General features: G+C 36.4%; 1 protein-coding gene across 1 annotated transcript in view; it reads left to right on the top strand.

Moving 5' to 3' along the window:
• The window catches only part of DTNB (dystrobrevin beta), a 511,730-nt gene that overhangs the window by 174,433 nt on the left and 325,998 nt on the right, over positions 1-11,299 (top strand). Inside the window, exons 6-7 of the mRNA XM_042780738.1 lie at positions 1,469-1,574; positions 9,047-9,213. Of these exons, the coding sequence (XP_042636672.1) occupies positions 1,469-1,574; positions 9,047-9,213 (273 nt within the window). The remainder of the gene's footprint in view (positions 1-1,468; positions 1,575-9,046; positions 9,214-11,299) is intronic.

The raw sequence follows: 11,299 nt of genomic DNA, 5'->3' as shown, positions 1-11,299 counted from the left end.
TATCTCTCTGATGGCCAATGATTGTGAATGTCTCTTCATGTATTTGCTGGTCACCTAAATATTCTCCTCAGTGAAGTGTCTATACATGATTTCTGCCCATTTTTCAATTGGATTGTTAATCCCTTTGCTGTTGAGGCATTGGAGTTTACTATAAATCTTAAGAGATAAGTCCCTTGCCAGATATGTAATTATCTGCAAGTATGAATTTGTTGCTGTCATTTTGTTATGTGCTTTTTTGTGGTGTTGATTTCTTTGTTTCATATAGTTTTCTGTGCTGAACTTGTTTTATTTATTCATATAACTTTTATTTTTTTAAGAGTTTTCAGCATAGCTTTCATCATTTGCAGCAAATAAGGAAGCAGAGAATAGCTCTCTAACCACTGTTTGCGTCATACAGCTTTTTAAAACTTAACTTCCTAGATTGTTTTCTAAACAGTTGTTTCTTAACTTCGTAGATTGTGTTTGTCCGCATAGAGAATTATGTCCATGTTTCACGTATGGTCAAAAATTATTATGTATTTGTTTAAAAGAGGAGTAAAGATAGAAGAGAATCTATCTTTGAGAAAAATTCAGTCTAACGAAGGAGATGGTATAATAGAGGGAGTCCCGTACTGGATACTTAGGCTCTAATGCCATCCTAGGAGCTCTGGTAGCATAGTGCCTAAGGCACTTGACTGCTAACCAGAAGGCTGGCGGTTCAACCCCACCAGCCACTCCTCGGAAGGAAGATGGGGCAATCTACTTCCGTAGTGATACTGCCTGGGAAACCCAAGGAGGGGTCGCTATGAGTCACGTCTGACTCAAAGGCACATAACAACAACAACAACAATGCCATCCTTACCGTAACTATCTTTGTGACTCTGTCCAATTTCTTAGCTACTTTGAGCTTCAGTTTCTACATCTGTAAATGGGAAAGTTGTTAAATGATGTCTAAGAATGTTTTCTCTTCACTTTGATTATTTATGTTTTCAAGAATTACTAAGTGCCTATGTGCCAGGCATTGTTTTGAATGTTAGAAATACAGTAGACAATGAGCCAGGCATAGCTCCTGCTCTCCTTAATTTTGTTTTATAATTAGATGTGGGATGTCTTTCTCTGTCACTCGAAAGCAGAAATTGTCATCTGAAGAATGCCTGAGTTCTAGTCCTGGCCTTGCATCTAATTTGAGTAGAACATTTGCAAGTTATTTTAATGCTCTGTTCCTTTAGTTTCCTTTCTGTAAAATGAGGAAAATAACACCTGACTTGTTTACCTTATACAGTTGTTTTAGGAGTAATGAAATAATGTGTGTAGAAGTGCATTGGAGTATAATAGTATATAGTAAGATGTGTAGATTATTTTATTTTGCTATAATATTTTACCATATAATTTATTAACGCTTGATTGGGAGAATCCTAGATTCACTTAATCTTTGAACTTCAGGGATGTTTGAAAAATATAAAGTATTTGTTTTTTTCTCTCTTCACAGAAAAAGATAATGCTGAATATGTTTTTAGACACAATGATGGCAGACCCTCCTCCCCAGTGCCTTGTCTGGCTCTCTCTCATGCACAGGCTTGCCCATGTTGAGAATGGTAAGAAGAACTTTTATAATTCACTTCCTTACACTATTAAAATAACAAAACAACAACAGCAGACCAAATTCACTGCCATTGAGTCAAATCTGACTCAGAGTGACCCTATAGGACAGAGTAGAACTGCCCCATAGGATTTACAGGGCTGTAAATCTTTACAGGAGCAGGCTGCCTCATCTTTCTCTTGTGGAGTTGCTGGTGGGTTCAAACTACCAAACTTCTGGTGAGAAACTGAATGCTTTAACCATTGTGCCACCAGAGCTCTTTAGCCTTACATTGTAAGAAGTATGCAAGTTTATTGTTTGTTAAAACCAAACCAAACCAAACTCACTGCTATTGAGTTGATGCCTACTCATTGTGACCCCCTTTGGGTTTCCAAGGCTGTAAATCTTTACATAAGCAGACTGCCTCATCTTTCTTTCATGGAGTAGCTAGTGGGTTTGAACCACTAGCCTTTTGGTTTGCAGCTAAATGCCTTAAACACTACACCATCAGAGCTCCTTGATTATTTATAAAGTCCTTAGCTTTTATCACTGACAATTGAAATTGAAATTTGTTAGCACTCCATCCCCTTCTGAATCCAACTTGCATTTCAGAAGTTCTCTGTCAGTACATTGCTGCAACCATTTTTGAATTATCTTCAGTAAGATTTTAGTTGCATGCCATATTAATGATATTGTTTGATAATTTCCACATTCTGTGGGACATGGAACGAGGAATATCGTTGCTGATGTCAGATGGATCTTGGCTAAAATCAAAGTACACCAGAGAGATGTTTACTTGTGTTTTATTGACTACACAGAAGCATTCGATTGTGTGGATCATAACAAATTATGGATAACATTGAGAAGAATGGGAATTCCAGAACACTTGAAGAACTCATGAGGAACCTGTACATAGACCAGGAGGCTATTGTTCAAATAGAACAAGGGGACACTGTATGGTTTAAAATCAGGAAGGGAGTATGTCAGGATTGTATCCTTTCACCATACTTATTAAATTTGTATGCTGGGCAAATAGTCCGAGAAGCTGGACTATATGTGAAGAAGAACATGTCATCAAGATTGGAGGAAGGCTCATTAACAACCTGCGATACACTGAAGACACAACTTTGCTTGCTGAAAGTGAGGATGACTTGAAGAAGTACTTACTGATGAAGACTACAGTCTGGAATATGGATTACACCTCAGTATAAAGAAAACAAAAATCCTTACATTTGGACCTATAAGCAGCATCACGATAAATGGAGAAAAGATTAAAGTTGTCAAAGACTTCATATTACTTAGTTCTACATTCAACACCAATGGAAGCAGTAGTCATTGTATCAGATGACATGGGCAAATCAGCTGCAAAAGACCTCTTTCAAGTGCTGAGGAGCAAAGATGTCTCCTTGAGGACTAAGGTGTGCCTGACACAAGCCGTGGTATTTTCAGTGACCTCTTATGCATGTGAGAGCTGGACAATGAATAAGGAAGACTGAAGAAGAGTTGATGCTTTCAAGTTTTAATGTTGGAGAAGAATACTGAAAGTACCATGGACTGCTAAAAGAACTAACAAGTCTGTGCTGGAAGAAGGGCAGCCAGAATGCTCCTTGGAGGCGAGAATAGCCAGCCTTTGTCTCACCTACTGTGGTCATGGAGTAAGAAGGGACTATTCCCTAGAGAATGATATTATGCTTGGTAAAGTGCAGGGTCAACCAGAAAGGGGAAGACCCTCGACAAGATGGACTGACACAGTGGCTGCAACAATGGGCTCTGGTATAGCAAGGATCGTGGGGCTGGCACAGGACTGGGCAGTGTTTCGTTCTGTTGTGCATAGGGTTTCTATGAGTCGGGGACGACTTGATGGCACCTAACAACAATAGCACTCCATCACAGTCCTATGGTTTTAGCTTTCAAAAGAGGAATATTTATTTATTTAAAAAAAAGAAAAAGAAAGAACGTGGTATTTATTATTTAGACAGGATGCCAAGAAGTAGTAGAGTCATTAAATATTATGGTTCAACCTCTAGGTTCTAGTTCAAACCCTAGATTCCATATGGTTGTTTTCTGCTTGAACCTATGACCTCTGTTTTTTTTTAAATGATCAAATCTTAGTTCTGAAAATTAGATATATTCAATATCAACAATTAAAACTATAATTATTTCAGAAAAAAATATACAGTAGATAAGATATAACTTAGCTCTAGGTTCTACATCTTTATTTTTTTTCATTTATTATTTTACTTTCAGTCTACTCTTAGTATTTTTCTGAATGATTTCATTTAAACCTTCATTTTGCTTTGAACTGAAATGGTAATTATCTCTTACAACCAAAGACCCACTTGCCATTGAGTTGATTCAACTCATGGTGTAAAGCGCTTAGCTGCTAACGAAAAGGTTGGCGGTTCAAGTCCATCCAGAGGTGTCTCGGAAGAAAGATCTAGAAATCTACTTCTAAAAAAAATTAGACATTGAAAAACGCCATGGAGCACAATTCTACTCTGACACATAGGGAGCTGCCACTTATCTCTTGGTAACTTCTCATTTTCGTTGCTGTTGCTATCAGTTTACCTCCTTTTTAAAATTGTTTTGCGTTTATTAAAGGGAATGTCCTAGGTTTTTTTTTTTAATACAACCTGTATTATTGTTTAATACAGCCTCCCTTCTCTCAAGGTTCTTACCTGTCTTTATTCACTCCATAAAAGAGAACAAGGAGGAATAGTGTAGAAGCCATTTAAAAGCAGTCTTCTCTTTCCCTCCCTGTAAGAATGAAGTATATACTTCCATGCTCTTCATCTTCTCCCCTTCCTTTCCATACATTTCTTTTTAAGTTTTCAGTCTTTTACCTAAATATGGCTTTAATTCACAGGTACCTCAGATTCAGGATTATGTGCTCAGAGAACTGGAATCTTTTGTATAGACTAAGCTCCAAAAACCAAACTCACTGCCATCGAGTTGATTCCGACTCATAGACCCTCTTTGGGTTTCCGAGGGGGTAAATCTTTATGGAAGTAGATTGCACAGTCTTGTTTCCCTGAAGTTGCTGGTGAGTTTGAACTGCCAGCCATCTGGTTAGCAGTCAGATGCCTTAGGCACTACACTACCAGAGCTCCATGTATAGACTGAAACAGCTAAATTTTTTAGCATGATTTTGAGATAGAAATTTAAATTAAGAAATTATTATGATGTTATTGGCTTTTGGAGGCAGTGCTTTTCTAGCCTTAAATGTTTTAGTAGTTTCATACCTAAGCCATTGTCATAAAATCATTTGTATCTGGTAAACAAAGTAGAATTTCATTTGTTGTTAGCCATACGAATATCTTGTTGTGTCTTTATATATAGAGTATTTTTTAATGATTACTTTCTTGTGTGGTCAGTGATATTATTTTTTCTGAGAAATGTTATGAAATCATTGAAGTTCTAGAAATAAAACATGTTACTTGTCTCACTAAAATTTGCTTTATATGTTTTATTTTTTGTGATAGGAAGCAAGTTTTAAAATTAATGGTATTTTTGATAGAGAGGGAGAACAATGTAGAACAAAACTCAAAACCATTTGGAGGAAAAAAAAAGGGGGGCAGGGGGACCAGGTTTGCTGGTCCAATAGAGCCTGGTGAAACCACTGAGACTATGGCCCCTAGATGCCCTTCAGGTTTGGAATTGAACCCACACCTGTGGTTTCCAGCCAAACAAAAGACAGGCATATGAGTTGAACATTTACTTCAGGTAGATACATTCCTTGGAGAGAACAATCATGGGAGAAAGAAGGGCTGCTTATGCACAGGGAAACAGCTCAGGGGGCAGGAGTGCATGGAGGGATGGACACTGGGAAGGGGTAACTATAGGGAGGAAGAGGGAGGGAAGCTGTTGCATTGTGGTAAACTGTGGTCAATGTCATGAGACAAAGTATGTGTGAACTGGTGTATGGAAAGTGAATCTGCTTGTAAATCTTCACTCAAATCACACACACAAAAAAGTATTCTTAGATTTTTTTTTTTTTTTTGCTTTGGGCCCTTTAATACACTTGCGAAATTCAGCACTTTAATTATATTGAAGTTACTATTCATCAAATACTCATTTCCTTAAGCAACAGTTGCATTTTTTATATTTATTTACTAATCCAAATGTATATTACTTATATGAAGATAACTACCACATGGTGCATGCTACCAAATTTTACCAGAGCCTGCCTAATCTCTATTGTTCTTATTTATAACCTGACCCAGCACATGTGGGCTTTTTTTTCCTCATTCTGGTTCTCTGCTTTTCTACCTGGCCACCCATTCCCCTGCTTTGTGTGAATACCGTGCTCTTGATTAGTTTAGAAGAGAATTGAAGAAAACCGTATAGACATACATGTTCAACACAAATTATCAGAATATAGTTGATAATTTAATGTTAGTAGACATATTTCATTTAGTGTTCACCCCCAATTATTGTTTTTTATTTATAGTTTATCCATTTATTTAAGTGTGTGACTCAGTGGGTTTTAGTATATTCAGAGACATTAACTATTTCCACACACAATTTTAGAACATTTTCATCACCCCACAAAGAACCCCACACCCATTAACAGTCACTCTCCATTCTTTTTTCCCCTGCCACAGCCCCTAGCAACTACCATCCAAATTATTAGTTAAAATTATAAATACTGGCTGCTCTAATCTCTGATGTTGACTACATTGATGTTAACTCCAGACTGATAAGGGAATAGTGTTCTCTAGTGCAACTATACTAGTTTGTATAGTTTTAATTTAAAGGACACACTCTGGTTAGCACTTTGATACTTTAGAAGTATGTCATTGACAGGAAGCTTTAATTTCTTAGAGGAAATTCATTCTTTGTATTTCTCATTTCTTATTTTATTTCTTTGATGCTCTTGTTACATTGTTTTCCTCACCTAGTCCTTTTTTTTTTCCCCCAGTTAGTTTTGATTCCCTAGCTAACACACATTTTTGGAAGCAAGATTAAGTATCCTTATAATTGAGATGAAATGGCTAAGACTAGCTTTTTATCTATAGTGCTAAAAAGAGTTGTTCAAAAAATATGAATACTATATTCCTCTTCGCTGTTGACTTTTATTTCTTATGTTCAGAGTTGATTGCCAGAGGGAACAATTCTTATACCAACATTTAAAAGTAATCTATAATATACAGTTGTGCATTGCCCATGATAGTATCTCCACTTTCCACTCAGTGAACTACAGCTTCTGAATAGTCCCTCATATAAGAGACGCCCAGTAATTTCTGTGAATCCTTACTGCAGTTTTCCATAAGGTAATGTGCTGTGTTAGGTGGCAAAAAGAGCATAGGTTGCTGAGTTACCTTCCTCCAAATAGCTGTCCCTTTGTTGGTGTAGGGTATTTTATTTTTTGTGGCATTAAGAGCTCTGACTTAAAACTAATACTTAACTATGTTTGCCCTTACTTTTCACCATTTATCATTTGTGCCCAGGTATGTGACAACATTTAATTCAGCATACTTTTTAAGGCCTTTAGTCCAATGAATTATGTAAAATACTGTTTGCAGGTAACAAACACATAACACACAATCCTTGCTCTCAAGGATTTTATAGGTATTGAAAGAAACAGATGCATACACATTCAAAAATAAACCATCCCTAAAACCAACAGCAAGGTTGGAAAAGCAATCTTTGGGTGAAGACTTCTCTCTCTTCCTCATTTCTATGCTTATCTAAACTTTAAGAAACATGAGTTTCAAGAAGTGTTCACGATCATTAGCCATCAGAGAGATGCAAATCAAAATGACAATAAGATACCATCTCACCCCAGGACTAATTGGAAAGTTCAACAAGACAGAAAATAACAAATGCTGGCAAGGATGTGGAGAGATTGGGACTCTCATACACTGCTGGTGGGACTGTAAAATGGTACAACCACTGTGGAAAGCAGTATGGTGATTCCTTAAAAAGCTGGAATTAGAAATAGCATTTGACCCAGCAATCCCATTCTTATATATATGTCCTAAAGAACTGAGAGCCAGCACAAGAACAGATATATGCACACCCATGTTCACCACAGCACTGTTTACAATAGTAAAAAGACAGAAGCATCCTAAGTGCCCATCAACAGAAGAATGCATAACCAAACTATGGTACATACACACAATGGAGTACTATGCAACACTAAAGAATAATGTAGAATCTGCAAAACACCACATAACATGGATGAACTTGGAGGACATTCAACTAAAAACTCAGTGCCATCGAGTCAAATCCGACTCATAGTGACCCCTCCTTGGGTTTCCAAGGCAGTATTACTACGGAAGTAGATTACCCAACCTTCCTTTCGAGGAGTGGTTGGTGGGTTTGAACCACCAGCCTTCTGGTTAGCAGTCAAATGCCTTAGGCACTATGCTACCAGAGCTTCTTATGCTGAGCGAAATAAGTCAATCACAGAAGGACAAATATAGTATTAGTTCATTATTTTAAAAAGTCAAGGAAAGGTTTATATACGGAAGGATAGTTAGTTTGTTGGTTACCAGGCCGGGGAGGGGAGGGGAGGGAATACTGCAAAAAATAAAAAGCATTGACCTATGTAATTTTAATTTTGTGTATTTTACTGTACATAAATTATATTTCAATAAAATATATTTTTTTAAAAAATAATAACAATACAAAAAATTTGACTTTCATTAAGAAAGAAATTGATGATTTTCACAAGAATTAAAAGCAATAAAGGTGAGTATTATTACATACACAATCCGGCAATGATAGTCATAACAATGATTTAGGAGTGGATGCATAGATAGACACTCAATGTGAACAGGGCTGGGAAGGTGAATAGGACTACACCCATAAATGAATGAATGAATGAATAAATAAATATATATATATATATATATTTATATATAAATATAACAACCAGCCACTCCTCGGAAGGAAGGTTGGGCAATCTACTTCCGTAGTGATACTGCCTCAGAAACCCAAGGAGTGGTCGCTATGAGTTGGGTCGACTCCACAGCACATAACAACAACAACATATATATACATACATATACATACATACATATATATACATACATATATATATATATATGTATATATATGTTTGACAAAGGCTTACTCTACCTGTATATTTCTATGTGCTGTAAATATATCCATGTGTAGTAGAGCAGACCATGTACAAAGTTATGCAAATGTCTTAGTCATAACCAAACACTGTGAGGGAATGAGTCGCTGGATATTGAGTTTGTCATTTTCAAAGGTGGATTGGAATATAACACGCTAAATTGAAAGAGTTTGTTTTTTATTATTTAAGTCTTGTTGTTGTGAATGGCTGGTTGCATTAACTAGCTAGCAGGCAATTTAGATGTTTTGGTTCTGATGTTGTCTTCATCCTTCCCTTTATATTACATTTGTTTTTTCTCTGTATTGACTTTATTCTCCAATTGAAAATTCTTTCTTTGTTCCTGTTATCTCATCCCTTCTCCCCTCCCTGCTTCTTTTCCCCTTTCCTCTCCCTTCTGCTAGTCTTCCATCCTGTGGAGTGTTCCTACTGCCGATGTGAGAGTATGATGGGCTTCCGGTACCGATGCCAGCAGTGCCACAACTACCAGCTCTGCCAAAACTGCTTTTGGCGTGGCCATGCCAGTGGCCCTCACAGCAACCAACACCAGATGAAGGAGCATTCCTCTTGGGTAACTCTGTTTTGTGTTTCAGTCTGTCCCTGACTGTTCATCAATGACAGCTCTTGGGCCAGTTTCCTATAGATTACTACCAGGAAAGGATATGATATATTAATAAAATCTTAGTACTAACATTTATACTGGGAGTTGCAAAAGTGCTGTGTTGCTTCACTTGATTTTGAAAGGAGGATTTTAAAATTGCTGGAGGTGGAGATATTAGTTACATTTGAAGTGGTCCCTTTCTTTAGTAAAATTAAATATTTCAGTGCTCCCAGTCCAAAGTGAAAAGTTAGTTTCTTTTCATTTTGAAATTGTTCAAGAAGTATCTCCCCAAATGCTTAGTCTTCTGAACTTTGAAATTCTTTTTTTTTTTCCCCTAAGCAATTTTTCTTTGTTTATAGACATTAAATGTTGAAAGAACACTGCATAAAATAAAGGAGTTAAAGTCTTTGCCTGTTTAAGGTTGGGGAAAATATTGTACTTTACAGCCATTGCCATAATTGGGATATATTCTGACCCTCAAAATAGTCTTTAGATAACAATATTTGGGTAGCAGTTGATGTTTGATTTTTCTGTGACATGCTTAGTAACATCATCTTTTTTTTTTTTTTTTTTTTCTTGTTCAGTTGATTTCCAGAGTTTTAAAACTCTGGTAAACTGTGTTTTAAAATAGAGTTTTAAAACTCTATGGTAAAAATGCCATACTTTTCTTTTCCCAAAAATTGCTGTAGTGTTTGTTTTAAAACCTTCCCCTCTAGTTTTGGTTTGTTAGTTGGTTGGTTTGCTCAACACTAGAAAAATACATAGAGTCAGAAGTGTAATTCATAATCTGTGTTCTTAAGCTTGATCATCCTGCTGGATTTCAAGATCAGAAAGTTTCAGTAACCAGGATTTCTTTCCTTCTGTCTTCTTAAAATCCAACCAAGAAAAAGCATATGATCTCAAATCAGGCATTAGTGGGTTTTGTTTTGTTTGTTTTTTAAGAAAAGAAACATTTTGACTTGTGTATACATTATGTATATCTCTGATGATATATTACAGTTTTTTTTAATTAAGTAGGTTTTTAGTTATATACAGTTAACCATGTTGTTCTTTATACAGTCCAGCTTCTCAGATTATTTGTTCACATACAAATTGAATAAGTGAGGTGAAAGGACACAACCCTGACACACACCCTTCCTGACAGTATACCTTTGTTCTATTCTAACAACCACGTCTTTATCTATGTACAGGTTCGTCATGAGCATAATGAAGTGTTCTGGAATTTCTGTTCTTCACAATGTTATCCGTAATTTGTTATAATCCACACAATCAAATGCTTTTGCACAGTCAATAAAACACAAGTAAGCATTTTTCTTTTATTCTTTGCTTTCAGCCAAGATCCATCTGACATCAGCAATGGTATCCCTTGTTCCACATCCTCTTCCAAATCCAGCTTGTATTTCTGAAAGTTCCATGGTAGTATACTGCTGCAATAGTTTTTGAATTATCATCATCAGAGTTTTACTTGTGTGTGATATTAATGGTGTTGTTTGATAATTCTGCATTATCACCTTTCTTTTGGAATGGGCACAGATATGGATCTCTTCCAGTCAGTTGGCCAGGTAGCTGTCTTCCAGATTTCTTGGCATAGACAAGTAAGTGCCTCCAGTGCTGCATCCATTAATTGAAACATCTCAGTGGAAATTCTATTAATTCCTGGAGGCTTGTTTTTCACTGATTCCTTCGTTGCAGCTTGGATGACGACTTTCAATGCCATTCCTTCCTGATTACATGCTACCTTCTGAAATGGTTGAATATCAATCAACTTTTTTTGGTACAGTGACTATGTATGTTCCTTCCATCTTCTTTTGATGTTTCCTGCATCATTCAGTATTTTTCCCATAGAATCCTTCAGTGTTGCAACTTGAGACTTCATTTTTTTCCTTCAGTTCTCTCAGCTTGAAAAATACCAAACATGTTCTTCCCTTTGGATTTTCTAATTCCAGGTCTTTGTACATTTCATTATGATATTTTATTATGTCTTCTTGAGCTGCTCTTTGAAATCTTCTGTTCAGCTCTTTTACTTCATCATTTCTTCCATTCACTTTATTTTTTA

Source organism: Orycteropus afer, unplaced genomic scaffold (assembly GCF_000298275.1).
Source record: "Orycteropus afer afer isolate SDZICR_OR568_19922 unplaced genomic scaffold, OryAfe1.0 scaffold00058, whole genome shotgun sequence".
Lineage (NCBI taxonomy): Eukaryota > Metazoa > Chordata > Mammalia > Tubulidentata > Orycteropodidae > Orycteropus > Orycteropus afer.
This window is presented reverse-complemented; position numbering and strand designations above follow the sequence as displayed.